The sequence below is a fragment of the Pantherophis guttatus genome, chromosome 6 (genome assembly GCF_059756535.1).
Source record: "Pantherophis guttatus breed Tessera chromosome 6, ASM5975653v1, whole genome shotgun sequence".
Classification (NCBI taxonomy): domain Eukaryota; kingdom Metazoa; phylum Chordata; class Lepidosauria; order Squamata; family Colubridae; genus Pantherophis; species Pantherophis guttatus.
Genome location: NC_142068.1, coordinates 85,957,212 through 85,983,451, shown reverse-complemented (window position 1 = coordinate 85,983,451; position 26,240 = coordinate 85,957,212). Strand labels below are relative to the sequence as shown.

Below are 26,240 nucleotides of genomic sequence, written 5' to 3'. Positions count from 1 at the left end.
TCTTAAGGAAGACAGAGAGTGCAATTGTGTTTGCATTTATTTGGACATGAACCCCTTTTGGATTCAATAGATGTTATTTCCAGATAATAAAGTCTAAGATTATAACCTGGTAATAATACTCTGCAGATATGATTGACTTGGGCAAATTACATATGATCCGTAATGATTTGTTGATTCACACAGAATCTCTGTTGCATCGTGTGAAGAAACACATGTGAACCAGATGACTTCATCATGCTTTCCTGCCCACAAGATGGAAAGGATTAAGGTTAAAAGCATATACATGTTACACGTAGATAGGACATGGAATCATAGGGCTGGATGAGACTTCAGAGGTTTTTTAGTAGAGCTCTTCTGCTCAAGGCAGGAGATCCAGGGGTGGGCTTCAAAAATTTCGGCGGGTTCTCTGCCTGGTTGCTGGGTGGGCGCGGCCATGGTGGGCATGGCCTAGTTGGACTCCTGCACCAACCAGCGGGGGGATGTTTTCACCTTCCCCAGGATCCGGAGGCTTTCCTCGAGCCTCTGGGAGGGTGAAAACTGCCTCCCCCAGGCTACAGAGGCCCTCCAGAGCTTCTGGGAGGCCCATTTTCCCCTTCTCTGAGCCTCCGCGCAGGCCCTGCACTTACCTCACATCCAATATGGGCCATGTAGAGTCTCTTGGGAGGGGAGAGGAGGGGTGGGGGGGCGGGGCCAGCCAGGGGTGCGATTTGGAGGTTCTCTGAACCGGCCATAATGTTAGGTACAGTTCTCCTGAACCTGGGCGAACCCATAGCAGCCCACCCCTGAGGAGACATTATACCATCCTTATACCATCCCAATCAAATGGTTTGAAAATCTCCAGCAATGGAGCCCCCAAAACCCCAGAAGGCAAGCTATTCCATTGATTGATTGTTCTCACGGACAGGAAATTTCTCCTTATTTCTAGGTTGAGTCTCTGTTGAACAAGCTTCCACCCATTACTTCTTGTCCTGCCCTCTGATTCTTTGGAGAATAAGTCCATCCCCTCAAACATCTTAGATTCATTTGGGATCAACTTTATCTCAAGGATCTTTAACAGGGATCCTTTATTTTTGCATCAGTTTGAATGACTACTGCATACGAATGAAACACTATGTGGGGGGGGGGGAATATATTCCATACTCTGAAAACAATCCAGGAGAAATCCATCTTTGAAATGATAGAAGAGGAGAATCTTCTTTTGGAGAATCTTTCCTTTGAACCTTAATGCCTGGGTAGGATCATGACTGGAGCAGCAGTGGGTTTCCAATATTCTTACCACTGGTTCACCCCACCTGCACGCCTTCCATGCATGTGCTTTGCTCGCTCATGCGCCTTTCATGCATGCACCCGGCCTTCCGTGCATGTGCTTTGCTCGTGCATGCACCTTCTGCATATGCGCCCGGTCTTCCGTGCATGCGCCTGGTCTTGAAAATGGGCCTAAATAGGATGGCATAGAGGCGGAGCGGGTGGGTGGGGTGGGCCCATCCACGATTTCCTCTACCGGTTCGCCTAAACCGGTATGAACCGGCTGAATATCACCTCTAGACTGGAGCTGTGGTCCCCCCAGGTAGTGTCTCAATGAGTAAATGAGATACTAGTGAGGAACTGAAAGCTAGTAGCAATTTCCTAAAACTGCTCTGTTCTTACCCAAAGTTCAGTGGGACCATTAATACCCTGAAGAGCCTTGGCTCTCATTCCTAGCAAGCAATTTGCTCAAGGGATCAAATAATTTAAGCTTGGTTGGTCTTCTAGCGTAGACAAAACAGTATGCATTTTTCGAGCTCTTGTTTTTGTTCTCTGAAATAGTAATTCCATCTTCTTCTCAGGTGGCAAGAAATGGGGACTCTTTCTTTTTTTTCTTTTTTTTTCTTTCTTTTCTTTTTTCTTTCTTTTCTTTTTTTTTTGTCCTTGTATCTGCCATCCACTTGGATGAATTCCTTGTAGATTTCCACTAGGGTCATATGATTGAGAAACTGGAGCTGATGTTACTTAACTCGTTTTCTTTAAAAGGACAGCTAAGCCCTTTAGTGCATGATCTCTATGCAGGTCTTCTCAGAACGTCTGAAATTGCCAAGTGAGTCAATCCAGTTTTGCTTTGTCCTTCTTTGGTGGGTCTTTGGGGAAAAATAGAAAAATGAACCAAAATAGATTATATTGAAAACTTCCACTACTTCTTTATAGAAGCTGATGCTTTCCAAACCTGCTCTACAGCTTTGATTAATTTCAACTGGTCCTAGCTCTTCCTAAATCATTGAAAAGCTGCTTTTTGATTACTAAATGCTTTCCATATCGGATTCTAGATCTCTCTGGGCTTATCTCAGAATTATCTTCGGCTTTCGCGGTTCTGCGATCCAGTGACAGTATAATTTGTCTGTATTGTTAGCGCTTTGTGGAACACCTTGATTTAAAACACAGCTGGTCAGTTGAGACTTCATTAGGAGGTCTGTGGCAAAAGAAATTGGGAGTTTGTGTAACTTTTCAGAATTTCACAGAAAGAGAAGGAAAAATGAGCGTACACAATTTTCTTTGCAAAACCAATAGTTTGGCTATTGAACAAATATGAACAAAGAAAGTCTGTTCATCGGATCGAATGCAGGCCTGATTCATTTCAAATTCCTGTGCTGTAATTTTTAATCACTTTACTTTAGAGTTGGGATCATGAAGGAGGATTATAAGGCAATGGAAAAGTCCTTGGGTGGAGCTATAACTGTGGTCCCAAAGACCAAGAGGGCCCCTGAATAATCTCTAATACCACCCTGCCTGTAAGTCAGTCAAGTCACAGTGTCATCTTCAAAGTTTATTTCTCTACCTAGTGGTGAGCTGAATTTAGCAATAGTGTACAGTTAGATAACTGATAAATAAAGCTTTGCAAATCCTTGAATGGGGGATTTGATTCAATGAAGCTTCAATCAACCCTCCCTCTCAAAGTACAGTAGTGGCCAAAATTGTGGAAATCTTTTGGGAAAAAGTATATTTTTGAGGTTTGATGGCTAATAACACCACTTTTTTTTTTTTTTGGAGTTTCAAGATAATCATATTCCACTGCTGGAATGGCCTGGGAATAGCCCAGATCTTAACCCCATTCAAAATCTATGGAGCCAACTAAAGAAACTTGTTAGTCAGAAGCCACCCAGCAATAAAACACAGTTAATAGAAGCAATCATTCAATCTTGGTTTCACATTATAACAGCTGCAGAACTCAAAGACTTGGTTCACTCCATGGGAACACATTGTAAGGCTATGATTCATGCTAAAAGTTACCCAACTATTAACTGACATGTTGATCATTTTTGTATATCTTGTTTTTTCTACGTGTTTATGCTATAACTGCTTTTCTAATAGCAAATCCTTCATAAAAGTTATTGCATTACATTCTTGATTCAATTAACTTTTCATTGAGATATAATTTTATGGTACTACTCCAAAAAAAAGTGGTGTTATTAACTAGTTTTAGAAAATACACTTTTCCCAAAAGATTTCCACAATTTTGGCCTCTACTGTAGATTCACCAAATGAATCCGTTTCAAAGCAGTGGAATCAGTGAATCTGTGTCTCCAAGATATCTGAAGAGCTTTCTCAACTACTGTAAAGATGAGATGGCTTTTCTGCTGCTTTGTACAGAATGTTGCAATTTTCAGTTCCGTTTGTGGAGAAAATTGAGAACAAGCAGGTTGAATGTTGCAAGGGCATTGACAAGGGAAAAAAACAGGTAATATGATTTACCAACTTGTTCAACTCTCTATCATAACTCTTCTGGGATGACAACAGAATAAAAGAGTTGGAAGGGACCTTGTAGGTCATCTAGGGTGATTCTCAAGTGGGAGATTCTATACCATTTCTGACAGATGGCAGTCCAGTCTCTTCTTGAAAGCTTCCAGTGGTGAAGCTCCCACAACTCCCGAAGGCCATTGGTTGATTGTTCTCACTGTCAGGAAATTTCTCCTTATTTCTAGGTTGAATCTCTCCTTGATCAGTTTCCATCCATTATTCCTTGTGTGGCCTTCGGGTGCCTTGGAAAATAGCTTGACCCCTCCCTCTCTATGACAGTCCCTCAAGTATTGGAACACTGCTATCATGTCCTCCCTGGTCCTTCTCTTCACTAAGCTTGGTTCAGGATTCATTAACTAAAGGATCTCTCACATTTTGATGAGAGAGAAATTCCCTAAGGATGGGCTCCAGCATGAGTCCAAAAGCTCTGGTCCTGGTGACTAAGGTTTAGTCTTGGATTGTTCTTATTCCATGTTAGTTCTGTCAAGACAACTAAGAATTAACAAAGCTACCAGAATTTTACCTGTACAAGGCTGACCTGATTTTAAAATCCTGCACAACTGGTGCAGCGTTAAGTATCTTCATAATGGATAAGGGGGCACACTTACAATAGAACAGAACAGAATAACAGAATTGGAAGGTCTTCTGGTCCAACCCCCTGCTTAGGCAGGAAACCCTACACCACTTCAGACAAATGGTTATCCAATCTCTTCTTAAAAACTTCCAGTGTTGGAGCATTCACAACTTCTGAGGCAAGTTGTTCCACTAATGAATTGTTCTAACTGTCAGGAAATTTCTCCTTAGTTCTAGGTTGCTTCTCTCCTTGATTAGTTTCCACCCATTACTTCTTGTTCTTCCCTCAGGTGCTTTGGAGAATAGCTTGACTCCCTCTTCTTTGTGGCAGCCCCTGAAATATTGGAAGACTGCTATCATGTCTCCCCTAGTCCTTCTTTTCATTAAACTAGACATACCCAGTTCCTGCAACCGTTCTTCATATGTTTTAGCCTCCAGACCCCCAATCAACTTATAGGCTCAGCTTTCAGAAAAGAGGACAGCTATGGCAAAGTCTATAAAGGCTGCTTGCTCTTTGCCAGTCTTTCTCTGCCTTGCCTATTTCTATGGCCCTATATTTTATTATATCAGCCTGTTTCTGCAACTTTGCTATGTAAGAATAGTTTGGCACCAGATTGGCAAGAATGTTCCCCGGCACGCCATCAACATGTTGGAAATCCAACCACCACAAAGGCACCTATTACCATATGTGGTGGACCTGCCCAATGGCGAAACAATATTGGCAAAGGATCAAAATACAAATAGAAGAAATAACACACCAAAAGATAAAACTAAGACCAGAAAGCTTCCTACTAGGCATAGTGAATGGACACTATGAAAAAGAAACAACATATTTAATTATACATATGATAACAGCAGCACGAATACTATATGCGCAATACTGGAAAAGAAGTGATATACCAACACCAGATAAAGTAATCAATAAAATTATGGAATGTGCAGAATTAGACAGACTCACAAAGGAATTACAAAATAGGGAAGAACATGACTTTTACTTAGTATGGGAAAAGTGGTATAGTTGGTTGAAAGATAGGAAAGAGATGAAGCAATAGGAAGTAAACAAAATGACCAAATATAGTATGATGGAAACAAAGAACAGACATAGGTCAACAAAGATCAATAGTAGATAGACAAAAGGGAATGACCAAATAAGGAAGAGTCAAAATACAAAGAGAAATGTATATTACAGTTGCGACAAACTGGACATGTATTGAAATGGATGTTTATATGTTTTTATGTTTTGTACATTTCATTGTTCTGTTTAGTTTGTACTTATAAATAAAAATTGGGGGGAAAAAAGAATAGTTTGGCACTAGGGACATAGCCTTATTTCATTTCATCACTCAAGTGATAAAACACCTATCTACATTAAAGATAATGTTGACCCAGTGACGGGTGGGTGAATGTAGAAGATGCTACAAATAGCTAGGGCTGCAATCCTGGAAATTCTGAAGGTTTTTATTTCTAAAAAGAACTATGTTTGCCACCCATTTAGGCAAACCTCTCCCCCCATAAAACCCATTGATAGTAGGAACAAAGCTACAGCATTCCAGAAGGAAGGAATGTGAAGGAAGAAGGAAGGGTAGAAAGAAGAAGGAAATCTGTATAATCTTCTTCTGAGGCTGTATTTTCCATTCTGACTTGTCTGTCCTGAAGACCCACCAAGGCCAGTGATGTGAAGCTCCTTCCAGCAGGATTTAAGCTTTACAAATAACTATGCCAGCAGGGTTGGCAGGTGAAGAAACCCTATGGTGAGAAACAATAAAGCTTGACCCGGGTTACCTCAGGGAAAGAACTAGAAAGATAAGACAGAATAACACAATATCGAAGTGGAAAGGGACCTTGGAGGTCTTCTAGTCCAACCCCCTCCTCAGGCAGGAAACCCTATGCCATTTCAGACAAGTGGCTGCCCAATCTCTTCTTAAAAGCCTCCACTGATGGAGCGCCCACAACTTCTGAAGACAAGTCATTCCATTGATTAATTGTTTTTACCAGTAGTGAAATTCAATTTTTTTTACTACTGGTTCTGTGGGCGTGACTTGGTAGGTGTGGGTGTAGCTTGGTGGGCGTGGCAGGGGAAGGATACTGCAAAATCTCCATTCCCTCCCCACTCCTGGGGGAAGGATATTGCAAAATCTCCATTCCCACCCCACTCTGGGACCAGCCAGAGATGGTATTTGCCAGTTTCTCCGAACTACTCAAAATTTCTGCTACCGGTTCACCAGAACCTGTCAGAACCTGCTGATTTCACCCCTGGTTCTTACATTTTGGAAGTTTCTCCTTTGTTTTAGGTTGGCTCTTTCCTTTATTTGCTTCTTGTCCTGCCTTCAGGCGCTTTGGAGAACAGGTTGACCCCCACTTCTTTGAAAGCTCCCCCCCTTAGAATATTGCAAGACTGCTATCATGTCATCCTCTAGGTCTTCTCCTCATTAAAGTGGACATGCCCAATTCCTGCAGCCGTTCTTCATATGTTTTATCTTCCAGTCCCCTAATGATCTTCGTTGCTCTTTTCTGCATTTTTTCTAGAGTCTCAGACCTCTGCCCTTTCTCTACCCTAAAAGAAATATGTGGGACTAATTCAAAATTTGATTGGGGAAAAACCCTTGATGGGATCTGAAACTTGGCAGGGTCTTGAATTCTCCATAGGGCCTATCAATCATGCTGCATTGATTCCATTCAATTGTGGTGGAAAATCTCCTTCCAAAACACCAACATCTAGAGCAGGGGTCCTCAAACTTTTTGAACAGGGGGCCAATTCCTCAGTCCCTCAGACTGTTGGGGGGCCAGACCGGCTGAGTGGGTGTGGCTAGGTGGTCATGTGACTGTGTGGGCGTGGCCAATTTAGGACTCCATTTTGCCTTTGTCCTTGCTGTACTTGCTCAACCCAAGGAATCTATTTACTTAAGACACCCCCCCCCAAGGGAAAAAGAGTGCAAACTTTCTTGCCACTTGCCTAACTTCATAGCAGACTCTAGAGAGATACAGACAACATTTCATTTCTCCAAAGCAAACAGGTTACAGTGACTGCCTCAGGGTTCTGATGGATGCCCTAATTAAATCATGAGCCTCGAGCCAAGCTTCAAAAGAAATCCAGTTATTTATTAGGAACTTCATGTCAGCACATTCCCAAGTGAAGCCAGCTATGACCCTACGTAATTTACACCCAATTATGACCCTGTTTCCCCCCCCAAGGATGCGTCATCAATCACATTCACCAACGGAGCAATTTTATGGATTGTAGAGGTCACTCCCCTCCGGCTGCTGTAGGTAACTCTGGGATACAGCCAGTGGTGGGTTTCAATTTTTTTTACTACCAGTTCTGTGGGTGTGGCTTGGTGAGCATGGCATGGCTTGGTGGGCGTGGCTTGGTGGGTGTGGCAGGGGAAGGATACTGTAAAATCTCCATTTCCTCCCAATCAGCTGGGACTCAGGAGGCAGAGAATAGATGGGGCGGGGCCAGTCAGAGGTGGTATTTACCGGTTCTCCGAACTACTTAAAATTTCCGCTACCGGTTCTCCAGAACTGGCCAGAACCTGCTGAAACCCAGCTCTGGATACAGCCTTGAGAGAGATAAACATGAAATGTGCATCTGTCTTTGGCTGTCATGCTATTTCATCGGTTTCCCATCCCCCCTGGACTATGGCAACGTGAGAGCAGGCCAGGGATGCTTTGCTAGTTGACAGATTGACTGGTTTCTCTTCTACTTAGAAGACGTCAGAGCTGTAATAGAATGTTGACCAAAGACAGTTTGAGCATGGGTAGGCATTAATGGAGATCCCAGAAGAGAGAATCAAGCTACAACTGACAAGAAAACAAGAACATCACAACATCAAAAGACATGGGCATCAACACAATACAGACACAATCTTGAAAGGCAGTTGGGTAGCTTTGATTTGCGACTTACTCCAAAGCTCTAATTTGTATTCTAACAAGCAGTTCCTGTATTTTGCTGCAGAGAGAGATAAGGAAGTGGTGCAACAGACATACTGTCTTCTCCCAAGGCATGAATTCTATCATCAATTAGCTACTAACAAGCACAACTAGCCAACGGGCACAATAAAGAAAATTCAAGTCTTAAAAGTTTTTACCAGGGAGGCAGATGCAAAAAAGACACCTGTGAAACAGGGGGGAAAAAGAAAAAGAAAGAAAAGACACCTATGAAACTGAGGCAGAGAATCAAAATCACATGAAGTATTAGTACTGTTTTATAAAGTCTTAGTAAGGCCATATTTGGAATCCTGCATCCAGTTTTGGTCACCACATTACAAAAAAAAAAAAAATGTTGAGATTTTGGAAAACGTGCAGAGAAGAGCAACCAAGATGATTAAAGGTCTGGAGACAAAAACATATGAAGAACGGTTGCAGGATTTGGGTAAGGCTAGTCTAGAGAAAAGAAGGACTAATTAATTTAATTTAATTTAACTAATTAAATTTATATGCCGCCCCTCTCCGAAGACTCAGGGTGGCTCACAATACTTTAAAAAAATAATTTAAAAAACATTGAAAAATTAAAAACATTAAAACATTAAAAACTCATTCACGCCATTCATGGCCGGATCTCACCAGATCAGAAGAGCGAGATCAACGGCCCCAGGCCTGCCAGAAAAGCCAGGTCTTCACTGCTTTTTGGAAGGCCAATAGGGTGGGGGTAGTCCAGGCTTCAGGAAGTAACTGGTTCCAGAGAGCTGGGGCAGCCACAGAGAAGGCCCTCCCCCACGGGCCTGCCAGCCAGCATTGTTTAGCTGACGGGACCCGGAGGAGACCAACTCTGTGGGATCTTACCGGTCATTGGGAGCTATGCAGCAGAAGGCGGTCTCGGAGATAACCTGGCCCTGAGCCATGTAGGGCTTTAAAGGTAATAACCAACACCTTGAATTGTGACCAGAGACCAATAGGGAGCCAGTGCAGCTCGCGGAGAATTGGTGTAATGTGGGTGTATCTAGGTGCACCCATGACAGCTCGCGCGGCTGCATTCTGGATCAACTGTAGTCTCCGAACACTTTTCAAGGGTAGCCCCATGTAGAGCACGTTGCAATAATAGAGTGGACATGATAGCAGTATTCTAGTATTCGAGGGGCTACCACAAAGAAGAGGGGGTCAGCCTATTTTCCAAAGCACCAGAAGGCAGGACAAGAAGCAATGGATGGAAACTAATGAAGGAGGAAAGCAACCTGGAATTAAGGAGAAATTTCCTAACAATGAGAATAATTGACCAGTGGAAGGACTTGCCTTCAGAAGTTACGGGTGCTCCATCACTGGAGGTTTTTAAGAAAAGACTGGACAGTCAATTGTCTGAAATAGTATAGGGTCTCCTGCTTGAACAGGAAGTTGGACTAGAAGACCCCCAAGGTCCCTTCCAGCTGTATTCTGATTGATTGATTGATTGATTGATTGATTGATTGATTGATATAAGAAGGCATATGATTATGTAACAAATTCAACCGTAATTCGCTTTCCAACTCTCCACATTTGTAAAAAAAAACAGAAAATGTTAGTTGCTTGGACAAATCTTATTTGAAGTATTTATTTTTACTCTGCATTCCAGCGTAGATCAAGTAGAATTGGGTCGCCATCAGATGTTAGATTGCAAATTCAGATTGAAACGTATCATTGCACGTCAAACTGCCAACTTCGATTGACTGAGAGCTGAATCTCACCTATCCTACACTCCATATTTTTCCTATTTCTCCTTCTCATTCACTTTTTTTTCCCTTCCAGATCCTATTACTCAGCAATGCTAGTGGTCCTGCTCTTTTGCGCTTTAGTGCCAGCAGTGGCATCGATGTCCACCCCTATGCCACAGAAAGTCGTCCATAGCTGGAATGCTTGTTCCTTGGTGGTGTGTGAACCAGCTGAGAAAGGAATACCAGGACGAGACGGCCGAGATGGATTTCAAGGATTAAAAGGGGAAAAGGGAGAACAAGGTCTGGAATTCATGCCTTCCTGGTATTGTTTAATTCTTGGGGTGGGGTAGGAAATCAGCTTTTTGGACATACATTAAAAGAGGGGTTTGCTTTTGTTGCATTTTCTCTGATGTATTTACTCCATTAGGAGAGTGAAGTGTATGCCAGTGGAATCTAGAATAACAGAATTGGAAGGGACCTTGGAGGTCTTCTAGTTCAACCCCCTGCTTAGTCAGGAAACCCTATACCACTTCAGACAAATGGTTATCCAACATCTTCTTAAAAACTTCCAGTGTTGGAGCATTTACAACTTCTGGAGGCAAGTTGTTCCACTGATTAATTGTTCTCACTGTCAGGAAATTTCTCCTCAGTTGTAAGTTGCTTCTCTCCTTGACTAGTTTCAACCTATTGTTTCTTATCCTGCCCTCAGGTGCTTTGGAGAATAGCTTGACTCCCTCTTCTTTGTGGCAGCCTCTAAGATATCGGAACACTGCTATCATGTCACCCCTAATCCTTCTTTTCATAAGCCTAGATATATCCCATTCCAGTAACCGTTCTTCATATGTTTTAGTTTCCAGTCATCTTTGTTGCTCTTCTCTGCACTCTTTCTAGAGTCTCAGCATCTTTTTTACATCATGGTGACCAAAACTGGATGCAGAAACAAAGTTGTCTGCTAGGTTTGTCAGGAACCTGTTTGATCTTCCACTTGGTGCAGTTTGTCTCCCAGTTGATGTCAGGGTACTTAAAATCCCCCATTACGATTGTGGTGTCCTTCCTATATACCTTAGTTAACTGACTAGCAAAAAGTTCATCTATTTCCTCTGTTTGGTTGGGTAGCCTATATACACCTATGGCAATGTCATTTCCCCCTCTTTTATATTGACCCAAATACATTCCAGGCAGTTTTCATCGTTGTTGTGCACTATATCATACATCTCTCTTCTAACAATTCTTCCCCTTGTCTATTTCTTCCTGTCACTCTCTTTTCGGTTGGCTCTTAATAGGCAGAAAGAAAGAAAACTCAACAATGCACTGATGGGGTTATTTAGCTGGGTAAGGAAATATCTACAAGAAAACCAACCAAGCTCAGAGAGCACCAAGGACTCCCCAAAGAAAATTCAGGACAAGTAATTTAGACCAGTTACTTGTAAGATTGTATGTAATTGAGCCAAGGACCTCAGAAAATTAAGGTGGGATTTGTAGGTTAGACCAGCCCTTTTTTAGTTCTCCGGATTCCTTTTTACAATGCTTCAACTGCTGCTGGTGAAATAAGTTCAGTACCATGTGCAGTAAAGGGATGCTGTGGCTCAGTGGCTAAGACGCTGAGCTTGTCGATTCAAAAGTCGGCAGTTCAACGGTTCAAATCCCTAGTGCCGCATAATGGGGTGAGCTCCCGTTACTTGTCCCAGCTTCTGCCAACCTAGCAGTTCGGAAGCACGTAAAAAATGCGAGTAGAAAAATAGGGACCACCTTTGGTGGGAAGGTAACAGCGTTCTGTGCGCCTTTGGTGTTGATTCATGCTGGCCACATGACCACAGAGACATCTTCAGACAGCGCTGGCTCTTCAGCTTTGAAATGGAGATGAGCGCCGTCCCCTAGAGTCGGGAACGACTACCACATATGTGCAAGGGGAACCTTTACCTTTACCTTTACTTTTACCTTTACCATGTGTAGAAACTTGGAGTTGAGTAGAGAACTGAATGTACATACAACTTCACCCTCTTCCCTTCCTTCAGAAGGAAGTTTGGAGGATAGCTGTATTTACCTTGCATGAACAGAAGGGCAGCCCTGGAATAATATAGAAGAACCATTGTTGTATTTTAGAGAACATGGATACAGTTTCCCATCAGGGTTCTGGCTGAACATGTAGAGATCGAGCAGAATAGAAGACATCTGGATTTTTTGACATATCTTATCAAATGGATGAAACAGATCTCTAATCTCAGAGTTTGACCCAAAAGTTTCATATCCTTAATCCCTGTTTCAAGTGTCTCTAGAACCACAGGAAGGAAGGAAGGAAGGAAGGAAGGAAGGAAGGAAGGAAGGAAGGAAGGAAGGAAGGAAGGAAGGAAGGAAGGAAGGAAGGAAGGAAGGTCTACTTAATCTGACTATATTTGCTCTTTTTTTTATTATTATTATTATTTTTAATTTGATTTATATGCCGCCCTTCTCCGGAGACTCAGGGCGGCTTACAATGCATTAAGCAATAGCCTTCATTCTTTTGTATATTTATACAAAGTCATCTTATTGCCCCCACAAATTGGGTCCTCATTTCACCTACCTTAGAAAGGATGGAAGGCTGAGTCAACCTTGAGCCTTGGAGAGATTCGAACCAGCAGAAATTGCAGGCAGCTGTGTTAATAACAGGGTGCACTAAACCACTGTACTATCAAGGCTCTACCTCATATAATCAACTAAGCTTTATGGACAACTCTAAAACATTTCCCTCACCTACCAAGTATCCTGTTTTTTAGCCACTGTCAACAATAGGATAAAAACATTATTTTTCTTTCTATGTTGTTTGCAAAGCTGATAGTTCAAGTCGTATTGAGATCAAACTCAAGGAAGTGGCAGGACTTGAAGTTACCCATTAGTGGATATGATCAGGAGTGGTCAAGTAATGACCACTCAGAAAGCTCATAGCTTTCCTTAGTTTCATAGATATATTAAATTATGTAATATGGTTAGGCATGCCCCTCACATATGATTTAGTTTCAGGCACCTGTTATGCAGCTCTATAGTTGATGAGTCATGTCTTCACTTTTGAAGTTGGCTACCTTGAGGGAAATTGAGAAGCCTGGAGAAGAAAAGCAAAGATTTAACAGAGAAAGGGTTGGAAGCAAAAGAGTATTAAAAGTATTAAAAGTGTAAGACAACCACTTTTCTATTCTGGGGGACTTTCTTAAATTCCTAAATAGGTGAAGGTGATTCGGGAAGTAATTTGAGTAGGCTTTTCTTACAGGCTTTTGAGCTTCACTTTATATAATTTCTCTTGTCACTTAAAAACACTAAGCCTCCCATCAACATGTTTCTTTAACTCCTATTTATGATTTTTATTTTTTTATTTTGGCCTGGGAATTATTAGAACTGAAGTCCAACAAGTTTGTGGGAAAAAGCCAAGGCAATTATGATTTCATCAGCCCACTGAAGAGTCCTCCACTCCTCTGCTCACAATAGAATCCCTTATGCCACCAGGCTTGAAATTTTGGGCTTGGACAACCTAGAACTACACCGCTTTCGGTCTGACCTAAGCATAGTATACAAAATTATCTGCTACAACGTCCTACCTGTCAACAACTACTTCGGCTTCAACCACAATAATACATGGGCAAACAATAGATACAAACTCAAGTAAACCACTCCAAAGTTGATTGCAGAAAATACGACTTCAGCAACAGAGTGGTCAATGCCTGGAATGCTCTACCTGACTCTGTTGTTACATTCTCAAAGTCAAACCCCCATAACTTTCACCTTAAACTGTCTGCTGTGGACCTCACCCCATTCCTAAGATCTGTAAGGGGCCGTGCATAAGTGCACCAGCGTGCCTACCATCCCTGTCCTACTGTCCCCATTTATTTGCACCAATTATCTCTTACATGTTTGACAAACTAAATAAAATAAAAAATAAATAAAAATAAATAAAATAAATAAAGGAAGGTGGACAGGAGGACCCTGTGACCTTCACGAGTCATCTTTCAGAGCTGCTTCTCAGATATTGCCTTGACAAATTTAGCAAAAATGGGGAACTAGACTTTTATTTAAATTAGGTTTAAATCAGATTGAAGTATACCCAAGGCACCTGTAGTTTCTTTTGCTCCAAGTCATTCTATTGTGTTTTGTTATCTTCTCCAGTTGTTTCTTCTTTCTTCTGCTGTCTTCAGGTACCACCACATCAGGGGTGAAATGCTACCGGTTTGGATCGGTTCGGCCAAACCAGTAACAATGTGGGGGGTGGTTCGGAGAACTGGTAGCGATGGCAGCACGAGGCTTCACCCACCCGCCCGGTCATTGTTACTTCCTGGTTTTAACCAGGAAGTAACCTGTTTTTTAACCTCTGGGCATGTGCAGAAGGGTTTGCGTATGCACAGAGGGTCTGCGCACACATGTGATGTGTGTGCACGTGAGCAGAGCCAGCGTGCTTGTGTGGCGTGTGTACTTCCAAACTGGTAGGAAAGGTAAGTAGATTTCACCCCTGTGCCACATCCACTATCCAGACTATGCTCAAAACCACTGTACAATAGAATAGAATAGAATTTTTTTTTATTGGCCAAGTGTGATTGGACACACAAGGAATTTGTCTTTGGTGCATACACTCTCGGTGTATATAAAAGAAATGATATGTTCATCAAGAATCATAAGGTACAAGACTTAATGATAGTCATAGGGTACAAATAAGCAATCCGGAAACTATCAATATACAGTAAATCATAACTGTAACTGAGTCCATCCATCTTTCTGCTGACCTTCCTCTTCTTCTCTTTCTTTACACCATTCAAGCATAAGAGCCTTCTCTCCAGAGAGCTGGGCCTTTGTATCATGTGTGCAGCAGCTGCCAAAAAAGCCAACACAGTTCTAGGCTGCATAAAAAGAGGGATAGAATCAAGATCACATGAAGTATTAATAGCACTTTATAATGCCTTGGGAAGGCCACACTTGGAATACTGCATCCAGCTTTGGTCGCCACGATGTAAAAAAGAGCACCTGATTTCAAGAAAAGAAGTAATGGGTGGAAACTAATCAAGGAGAGAAGCAACTTACAACTAAGGAGAAATTTCCTGACAGTGAGAACAATTAATCAGTGGAACAACTTGCCTCCAGAAGTTGTGAATGCTCCAACACTGGAAGTTTTTAAGAAGAGGTTGGATAACCATTTGTCAGAACTGGTGTAGGGTTTCCTGCCTAGGCAGGGGGTTGGACTAGAAGACCTCCAAGGTCCCTCCCAACTCTGTTATTCTATTCTACATAGGTGAGGTATCCAAAGTAAGATAATTTGAGCTTGATCATTGGTGGCACTAGTCAGAATCCTGGGTTGTTTAGAGAAATGGGGCAAATGGGTTTGATAGTTAGGTTTATTTTGTACAGGGCTAACCGCTGTAACTTTTTCATGGGCTACATAGAATTGTATGCACTTTCCCCAAAAGCACTCAATACCATTCCGTTAATAATCCTTGCTTCAACTTGTTTAAAGGATTGCAAGGCCCCAAAGGAAGCCTTGGTCCTCCAGGGAAGATGGGGCCAGCTGGACCAGCAGGACAAACAGGGTCTCAAGGGAATACTGGACCGAAAGGAGATCCTGGACAAATAGGTAAGATGAGTCCTAGGCCATGTTTATGGTTTCCAGATTTTCCAGAGAGGCATCAAATGAGTCCAATTTTACAAACTTTTTTTGCCACATTTATTAACTGAATCCAACCTCCCCCATGGATTTTGCTTCTCAGAAGCCCACTGGGGAAGGTCACAAATGGTAATCATGTGACCGCAGAATGCTGCACCCAAAATCATGATCACATGATTGTGTGAGTGGTACGACGGTTTTACTTTCAACAACAGGTCATAAGTCCCTTTTATTGGTGCCCTCATAACTTTGCATCATCGTTAAACAAATGACTGTATATTGAGGACTACCTCTATTGTCACATACCATTGAGATGTCTAATCAAGGTTACTGACAGCTAGCTAGCATCATTGCCCAGAGATATGTTCTGGTCTGCATCTCCAACACTGTACTTCATCTGTAATTTAACAGACTGAAGAAGTCTTGGTTCTATACCCCGAAGTTCCTGATTGAACACAACAGATCATTGTTCTCCTGGGGAGGGGTGGGCTTCAGATCCTTTAACAACAGGTTCGCTGCCCCGTTGCTGGGTGGGCGTGGTCATGGTGGGCCTGGCCTAGTCGTCCGCCTGCACCACAGCAGTGGGGGTGTTTTTCACCCTCCCCTGGCTCTGGAGGCTTTCCTCAAGCCTCTGGGAGGGTGAAAACAGCTTCCCCCAGGCTCCGGAGGCCCTCCGAAGGCTGGAAACAGGCCTATTTCTGACCTTCTGGAATCTCTGGTAGGCCCTTTTTTTGCCCTCCCAGACCCTCCACATGGCCCCTGCATTTACCTGGAATGATGAATGGGCTGTGTGGAGACTCCTGGGAGGGGCAGGGTGGGATGGGCGGCCAGTTTGCCGAACCCCAGCGATCCTTGGCTAGAGGATCGCCCGAACCCTGCCGAACCCCCAGGAGCCCACCCCTGCTCCTAAGTACATTCCTCTCTCTTTTCTGACATAGTTTATTTCATTTGAACAGGCCCACGTGGGATTCAGGGTTTGCATGGCCCTCCTGGAAATGTGGGCCCTTCAGGACCGAAAGGTAACATTGGCCCACAAGGTGAGAAAGGTGTCAAAGGAGAAATAGGTAAGTTTGCTTAATTAAGAGTGATTTACTCTTTAGGAAGAAAACTCCCAGGTTCAGTTCCAAGCCAGGAATAAAATGCTAAATTGCAGGCAGCTGGCAGTCAGCAGAAGTAGCCTGCAGTACTGCACTCTAACCACTGCGCCACCAGGGCTCATGAAATATAATATTCTGCCTCTTTTAATACTCCCCAAAATATTTCATTCTTCTAGGAGGGGGAAGGGCTTCCCCCAATTCCCTCTATTTATGCTCTGTAATTTGTTTAAAAAGTAATTATCGAAAAATAGCATAACAAGCATGTTCAGTGGATCGATGCAGCTGTATTCTTTCAGACATCAATTAAGAGATCATTTGCAGTCCATTTGTAATGTCCCAAAGGGAACTCCTGTTCAACCGTCACAAGTAGTAGCGGAAAGATCAGTGAGTTTATCCAAGCTACTAAAGCAGCTTTCCAAATTCAGTCTTCAAACCCTTTTAGGGAGTTAACAATGCAGTTTAAATTGAGAAGAATTGGGATAAAATTGTAAATAAGATACGTGGCAAAAAAAAAAAATATAGAACTATACTTTCTCTCTTATGCATCTACATCTATTGGATGCTGAGTCTAGATTTGAATTTACCTATGCTTATAGTTGCTATATGGGTACGCATTGGCTCAGTGGCTAAGACGCTGAGCTTGTCGATCAGAAGGTCGGCAGTTCAGCGGTTCGAATCCCTAGTGCCGCGTAAAGGGGTGAGCTCCCATTACTTGTCCCAGCTTCTGCCAACCTAGCAGTTCAAAAGCATGTAAAAAGTGCAAGTAGAAAAATAGGGACCACCTTTGGTGGGAAGGTAACAGCGTTCCGTGCACTTTCAGTGTTGAATCGTGCCAGCCACATGACCATGGAGACGTCTTTGGACAGTGCTGGCTCTTCGACTTATAAACGGAGATGAGCACCAGCCCTAGAGCCGGAAACGACTAGCATGCATTTGTGGGGGAACCTTTACCTTTACCTATAGTTGCTATAAATAATTCTTAAACAAATAGAGAGCTATGTCTAACATCCAAGAATTTGGGGATACATAAAACAATAAGAAAACGGAAGGTTTGATGGGAGGCAGCCCACTTCAAGATCAGATGCAAGAGAGCTTACTTTTTCTATATTTTGATGGTTCTGATTGGTTTTGTTGCAATGCCATGACGAGTCTGGTGGCCATGAATTTAGAAGCATCAGATTAATTTTATGCAAAAATGGATTAGATTACGAGGCTATCTGCCCCCTATTCATTTATTGTGCATTAACAAAGTAGAACTGCAAACTAGAAATGACGTTCCTTTTTGGTGATCGTTATTTTTGCAAAGCACCTGTCTCATTATGAATGCCATTTTTTTTTCTATCTTCAATATCACTGTAGGTCTCAAAGGAGCCCTTGGCCCTCCAGGACCCCAAGGCAAAATAGGTGTCCCTGGACCACCTGGGGTCAAAGGATCAGTGGGCGAAAAGGGAGCAAAAGGAGACATGGGTGTCAAAGGTAAGTCAAGAGTTGTGCCACATTGCGGTCTGTTGAATTTCAAGCACGGCTTTGTTGTAGGGTCCTTGTATTAATCTGATTGGCAAATAGGTTGTTTATCCTACTCTCAACTTTTGGAAGTGACAGGAGGTAAGAAAGGAGAGGGCTTTGAAATGTAGACGAGTGAGAGAATGAAAAGGGGAGGGGTAATTTTGGAAAGAGCAAACAGGGGCAGGAAGCAAAATCTTGCAAAAGGTTTTCCATTCTTGCAAAACCAGAAAAGAGAAGTAGATGTTCAAGACAGAAGAAAGATAGAAAGATAGAAAGATAGAAAAGAAGGAGGGAAGAAAAAGAAGGAAGGAAGGAAGGAAGGGAAAGAAACGAAAGAAAATGAAAAAGAGGGGAATGTATTTCTCCTGGTATAATCGCTCCAATTCTACCCCAAAATTAAGGGATACAAGAATTGTAAAAAGGGAGAGGTTTTTTTTAAACCAAGAACCGGTGCAGGGAGATAAGCCAAAAGCCCAGTGATTCTCACCCAAGTTTCTTGACAAGATTATAGAACAGGGATGAAATCCAGCAGGTTCTGACAAGTTCTGGAGAACCGATAGCAGAAATTTTAAGTAGTTTGGAGAACTGGTGGCAGAAATTTTGAGTAGTTTGGAGAACCGGCAAATGTTACCTGTGGCTGGCCCCAGAGTGGGGTGGGAATGGAGATTTTGCAGTATCCTTCCACCTGGAGTGGGACGGGAATGGAGATTTTGCAGTATCCTTCTCCCGCAATGTCCACCATGCCACACCCACCAAGCCATGCCCACAGAACCAGTAGTAAAAAATATATATATATTTCATCACTGTTATAGAAGCAGTTGTCCTTGGCTGCTTCTTGAAAAGCTTTTCTCCCTGTCTCAACTCTCTAGTCTGCAATCCTGGTCTTCCTTCACGGTCTTCCACCCAGCTCCTAAATAATGTCTAGTACCAGTAGTAGTGAGCTGCCAAAAAAAAAAAAAAAAGTTTATTACATCTTTTTGCTTCCAACTCATAGCCATCTGCAGCTTTGCAGCCCAGGTGTGGAAGCCCAGAGCAGTAACAGTGCTTAAGGGTCTCCTCCTATATGGAGTTTGTCCCATCCATAATTACCGTATTTTTCAGAGTATAAAATGCACCTTTTTCCCCCCTAAAAGGGGGTGAAAATTTAGGTGCATCTTATACACCAAATGTAGTCCCGCCCACCCACTGGCCCCCCCACCAGCAGTTACCTCCTTACAGCAAGCAGAAAGAAGAAACAGCTCCTTTCAGCTTCACCACAGCCTAATTAGCACAAGTTGATTGGATCAGCCTCCCGACTCTCAGCTGTTTTGCTCTCAGCTGTTTTGCCCGGGCCTCTGCTGCTTGCTGCAAGGAGATAAATTGCTGGGAGCAGATTTTTTTTTTTCTTGTGCTAATCAAGCTATGCTGAAAACAAAAATGGAAATAAAGCAGGCTTGCAATGAGGCAAAATTACTGGGAAGCAGAGGCAGATTTCTTTTTCTTGTTTTCCTCACCAAAAAAAGTAGGTGCGTCTTATAGTCCGGAGCGTCTTATACTCTGAAAAATACGGTAGTTTTGCTGTGAGATACAGATGCTGGAGAACCATTAGCTTTGTGACCCTAATCCTGCAGCCTGGGAAATGAGCTCTCAACTAAGAATGAGACTGGCTTTGATCCCTTCTCTTTGCTCTCTTTTTTCTGATTGCTGGCCCCCTGCTTGGGTTTGGCAAATTGACCAAATTAGGTGGAACTATTAAAAAAATCCATTAATTGAATTCCATCTAATTTGGCAAATGAATTATAAGAAGTCGAAAAGCTACATAGATGTCACCCATCTTATTCATCACGAGTTGAGCCTGATATTGAAGGGACTTTATTTTCAAGTTGTAGCAGATGGCAGCTCCTAACCAACATTGGCTGATCTCCAAAAATTAAGCAGAGCCAGGGCCAATTGGCAGTTGGATGGCATCCACCAGGAAATCCCTAGACTGGAGGCTGAATTGAGAAGCTGGAAACCATCCCAGCAGGTGGCAGTGAGAATCTACATCAATATCTTTGTTGAGAAAGGTACAATAGGAATTGAGCTAGATCAGGGGTCAGCAACCCGTGGCTCTGGAGCCGCATGTGGCTCTTTCATCCCTCTGCTGTGGCTCTCTGTCGCCACCACAATTTTGAGAGGAGCTTCCGGTTTTGGGCAGGAAAAGCACGGCATACCAGGAAGAGACTCTATGGCAAGGGGCAGGTTTTCCGGTCAGCTCCACAATTGATAGGGCTTTCAGTTAGGACAGGTAGAGGAAAAAAGATGCCATGCTAGGAGGAGACTCTATGGTGAGGGAATTCTGGTCAGCTCTAGAATTGAACGGGGGGCTTCCGGTTAGGACCTTTGTGGCTCTTTGAGTGTTTAAGGTTGCTGACCCCTGAGTTAGACTCAAAGAAGATTTAGTCTAAAAACAGTTAGGTTTCCATCCCACTCATGTGTTCTTTACCAACATCTTAAAATGTTTACCAGCCTTAAATGACTTGCTGCTCTGATCTCTTACAACAGGACTGCAAGGACCACCAGGTCCCCAAGGGCCAGTGGGAAAAGCTGGTTCTCCTGGACCCAAAGGAGATAAGGGTACCACGGGTGAAAGGGGGATAAAAGGTGATAGTGGCCTCTCAGGTGAGTGAGATGAATGTTGTTTCTTTGTTAAACTTTCTTTTCTTTTTTTAAAAATAATATTTTTTTTCTTTAAAAAACACACACACAAACAAAACAAGAACAAAAACAAAAGGAAAAAAGTTTCCATTTTACAACAATCCCGTATCAGTGTATAATCACAATTTGTATTTCCCCCCCTTCATATTCACATATTTGTAATTTATTTATTTATTTATTTATTGTTAAATTTGTATACCGCCTTTCTCCCTGAGGACTCAGGGCGGTGAACAGCCAAGTAAAAACATAAACTACAAACATTAAAATACAATTAAAAAATATATATAAATTTGGCCCCATGATTAAAAACAATAACAAACAATTAAAAACATTTTTTTAAATGTTAGGCCTGCTGGAAAAAGTAGGTTTTAAGGGCACGGCGGAAGGCACCGAGGTCTTGGATTCTCCTTATCTCTGGGGGCAGTTGATTCCAGAGGGTAGGTACCCCCACAGAGAAGGCCCTCCCCCTGGGGGTCACCAGTCTACATTGTTTGGCTGATGGCACCCCGAGGAGGCCCTCTCTGTGGGAGCGCACGGGTCGATGGGAGGTCGTCGGTAGCAGCAGGCGGTCTCGAAGATAACTAGGTCCTATGCCATGGAGCGCTTTAAAGGTGATAACCAACACCTTGTAGTTCCCTTATTTCTTACATATTATCTATACTACTTCTTACTTATTTATACATTTCTATTATATTACTATATTACTTTACATACATTGCGTATTTCATACCATTTTCCTAATACTTCCTTATCTCTAGCTCATCTCTATTGTATATTTTATTATTCCTGTCCTCCAACCATTTAAACCATTTATTCCATATTAAGTAGTATTCCATTTCATCTTTTTCTTTTATTTCTTTCGTCAATTTATCCATCTTTTCTTTGTTAAACTTTCATTTAACAACCTTTAGGAGAACATTTCGAGTTGGTCCTTTTCATGCCATTGTGACAATCTTTCAGTGTCCTTTTTAGCAGGGATATGGTTAATATTTGAGATCCATTTGATGTTTGATGTTGCCATCAGCCTATTGTCAATGTATTAGTTGGTAAAGGGATAGTGGGATCCATCTATATTTCCAGCAAGGAAAAGGTACATGAGAAAGGAAGTCAATGTTTGGATTACTCAACAGCTATGCAGCGCAAAGATTTGGGTCCATATGTTAAACTGAAGTTCAAAAAAGATTTATTGCTTGTGTATGCACAACCATCTAGTCAACTAAAATTAAAGGGTAAATTGGCATCAGCTAAGGGACAATGGAATTCAATAGGCATTGGACTTGGATCATTTGTGGCAATGTAACGACTCTAAGCTGATGATACATATAACTCCACCTCCCAGTTCTGCCTGTTCTTCTCCTCCATCAGTTTTACACCAGTGTCTTCCTATTCATGATGCTATAGTCCAATATCTTGCAGATGGTGATCATCTTGTTCTCTCTTAGAGGTCAATCTTTTGAAGACTAAAGTTAGTGCCCTGGAAGGACAGCTGAAAGCTCTGCAGGCCAGCTTTGCCACGTATCAAAAAGGTAAAAATGATGTGCAGAATACATAAATCCCTCTGGATGAGTTTGATCTCTTAGCAAAGAGTTGATGGATTATGTTATGGTCCGCCAGCAGCCTATGGAGCTGGCAGCGGAGTTAGACAGTGAGGAGGCTGGGGAGGAACATGAGTCAGTCCTGGAGTCCGGGGAAGGCCCGGACAAGGGCTCTGGGTCAGAGACAGAGAGGGGGCCAGGGCCATCTGGGAGTGATGTGCGGGCTCCGGAGCACCAAGAGTCAGACAGCAGAGGGGCAGAGGAATAGGAGGAGCCTGTTTCTAGTGCACACATGCGCAGAGCTGCCAGAAGGCAAGAGCAGCTAAAGCAAAAGGGATGACTCGGGAGTAAGGCCAGGAGATGATTGGCCCCTCCCATAAGGCTTAAAAGGCACTTGAGCCTTTTGCAGGAAAGCAACGTTGCTACCTCTGTTTCCAGTCAGCATCTCTTCTTTGTTTCTGAACTTTGTGGGGCTTTGCCAAGTAAGGCCTTTGGCAGGGTGTCAGAGAAGATAAAGGTTGGTGATTATCCTGAAGGACTTTTTCTGAAGGACTTGTTTTGCAACTAATTGGGACTCAGCTGGGAATGAACGTAACTCTCAGCTGTTACAATAAAATAGGTTTGTTTGGGACTAATTGTGTATTGTAATGACTCGGTAAGTGTAGGTCACAAGAGATTAGAAGACCTAAGACATATCTGCAGGTGTGCTGCAGTAGCACCCATATGCCCCAAACTACTGTAGAAAGCTTGACAGCAGATGTTAATAGTTGGGAAGGTGCTGCTCAGAGGTGGGTTTCACATAATTTTACCACTGGTTTGGTGCACACCGAAAATGTGCATGCACGCCTTCAGCACATGCGAGCAGCCTTCCATACATGGGCTTTGCTCATGTGCATGGCTTGCATGTGTGAGTGCGACTTAGAAAATGTAGCGCTGGGGCGGGTACCCACAGGTCGCCACTATCGGTTCGCCTGAACTGGTCTGAACCAGCTGAATACCACCACTGGTGCTGCTGTCCTCATATTTGCAAATTATTCACAACTTGAAGATGCTCAACTGCTTTAATCATTGGGGTTGTGTAAATGTCAAAGGGATGCTTCATTTGAAAGAAAATTCATGAGAAGCTTCCATGTTGTTTCATGGAGCAAGGATGTCCTTCAAGACAGTCTCTTGCATTTTCAGTAACAATTGTGGAAGGGCAGCAGATGAGGTAGAGTAAAACAACACAACAAGGAGAATTGCATTCTTTCCAAGGCACATTTCCAGGTTTTTACACTTAGTCCTATCAGTGCAGGGATGAATTATTGCATATATGCGTATCCTACTGTACAACACAGTGGACAAGATGAATTTGCAAGCAGACTGTAAAGTTGCTTTCTGGGAAAACAATCCTTGTATTTACAAAGATTTACGAAGAAAAAGTAAAAAAATACCCTAATTTTCTTTTATTTATTTTTATTTAAATTTTATACTTATTAATTGCTCATCTCCCTCAGATTTTATTTTATTTTTTTAATAAAACACTCCAGCAATTTTGATATGGTTTGGACCTATCTCCCTTCCTTGCCACTTTTGTTTAAATTTTAAGTTGATTTTAATGTTAATATTTCTTATTTTGATGTATTCTCTGGTTGCTTTTACTTGGTTGCAAGCCATGTAGAGGCGCCTCTAGTCCAGACAGGTAGCATATAAATAGAATAGCTATGGGCCCATTTTTTTTTTTATTTGATTTATATGCCGCCCTTCTCCGGAGACTCAGGGTGGCTTACAATGCGCTAAGCAATAGCCTTCATTCTTTTGTATATTTATACAAAGTCAGCTTATTGCCCCCACAACTGGGTCCTCAATTTACCTACCTTAGAAAGGATGGAAGGCTGAGTCAACCTTGAGCCTTGGAGAGATTTGAACCTGCAGTAATTGCAGGCAGCTGGTCTTAATAACAGAGTGCCTTAGACCACTGTACTACCAAGGCTCTTGCATTTCTGGACAAACCACTGGAGATTTTCCAAGGCCAGGATGATTGGGAAAATGATATATTGCTAACAGCAATATTTTAAGAGCCAATGATAGGGAATATGGCAAGTTGACCTGACATCAATGTGCACCACTGTAATCATTTACTATACAATAGCTGATGTTGACGCTGACATAAGAATGCACCTTTTCTTTTCGTTCATTCTAGTCGCCACATTCCCAGGTGGACGCATCGTTGGCACAAAAGTGTTCATAACCAACGGCTATGAAGGCAACTTCGATGACTTGAGACAAAGGTGCGGGCGGGCCGGAGGCCAGCTCGCAGCCCCGAGAACCTTGGCAGAGAACGATGCTGTCCAAAAGATTGTGGTGCAATATAACAAATCGGCCTTCCTTGGCATAACTGACTTAAAGACCGAAGGGACATTTAGGTACCTGAACGATCAGCCCCTCACTTACATCAACTGGTTACCCGGGGAGCCCAACAATAATGGCAAAGAAAATTGTGTCGAAATGTTTTCAAATGGAAAATGGAATGACAAATCCTGTGGGGAGAAAAGGCTCCTGGTCTGCGAATTTTAGACTCATCTGTCACGCAGCGTTTCGATCCAGGGAAAGAGGCTGCAAAGTTTTAATACCACATTAACTTCTTATCTATAGGCATTAAAGAAATCATGATTTAGCTAATTCTCCCTAAATTCTAGTGAGGGGGAACTGTTGATTTCATGTATGCAATTAAAATAACTTAACCACCAAGGCCAGTTCCCAAGTATACTTCCCACCTGATGAAGTATATAATTGAGTTGAATATAAGATATTCACCTAATATCAGGGGGGAAATCCAGCAGGTTCTGACAGGTTCTGGAGAACCGGTAGCAGAAATTTTGAGCAGTTCGGAGAACCAGTAGTGGAAATTTTGAGTAGTTTGGAGAACCGACAAATACCACCTCTTGCTGGCCCCAGAGTGGGAAGGGAATTGAGATTTTGCAGTATCCTTCCCCTGCCACGCCCGCCAAGCCACACCCACCAAGCCACACCACACAGACCAAGCCACGCACACAGAACCGGTAGTAAAAAAAATTGGATTTCACCACTGCCTAATATCTTATAGGTGAAACAATTCAGGGGAGACTCACTGTCACAGAGGGATACGATCAAGATAAAGTAAGGTACTAATACCTCTCTAGAAAGCCTTAGTAAGACCACACCTAGAATTCTGCATCCAGTTTTGGTTACCACACTACCAAAAAGATGTTGAGACTTTAGAAAGAGTGCAGAGAAGAGCAACAAAGGATGATTAGGGGACTGGAGGCTAAAACATACGATGAACAGTTGCAGGAACTGGGCATGGCTAATCTAGTGAAGAAAAGGACTAGGGTAGACTTGATAGCAGTGTTCCAATGTTTGAGGGGCTGCCACAGAGAGGAGGGGGTCAACCTATTTTCCAAAGCATCTGAAGGCCAGACAAGGAATAATGGATGGAAACTGATCAAGGAGAGATTCAACCAAGAAATAAGGAGTAATTTTCTGACAGTGAGAACAATCAACTGATGGAACAGAAGTTGCCTTCAGAAGTTGTGGGAGCTTCATCACTGGAAGCTTTCAAGAAGAGACTGGACTACCATCTGTCAGAAATGGTGTATGATCTCCCGCTTGGGCGGAGGGTTGGACTACATGACCTACAAAATGCCTTCCAACTCTGTTACTCTGTTGTTCTGTTACTGTCATCGTTTTAGTTACAAATATGCAAGCGGAAACTCCCCCTACATATTTTTAAACGAACGCAACCTGTTTGTAAAAGTAGGAAGCATATGGTATTGGTTGGTGGAGATTTCATTCCGGTGGGGAATCACAAATGAAATGGAGACAAATA

General features: G+C 42.6%; 1 protein-coding gene across 1 annotated transcript; it reads left to right on the top strand.

Moving 5' to 3' along the window:
• The first annotated feature begins 1,963 nt into the window (after positions 1-1,963).
• Positions 1,964-25,123, top strand: LOC117670046 (uncharacterized). The gene is made up of 8 exons (XM_034424912.3): positions 1,964-2,074; positions 10,060-10,265; positions 15,433-15,549; positions 16,536-16,643; positions 18,036-18,152; positions 20,706-20,822; positions 22,301-22,384; positions 24,576-25,123. The coding sequence occupies exons 1-8, from the start codon at positions 1,983-1,985 to the stop codon at positions 24,947-24,949; spliced, it is 1,215 nt and encodes a 404-aa protein (XP_034280803.3). The 5' UTR covers positions 1,964-1,982; the 3' UTR covers positions 24,950-25,123.
• Positions 25,124-26,240: the final 1,117 nt, after the last annotated feature.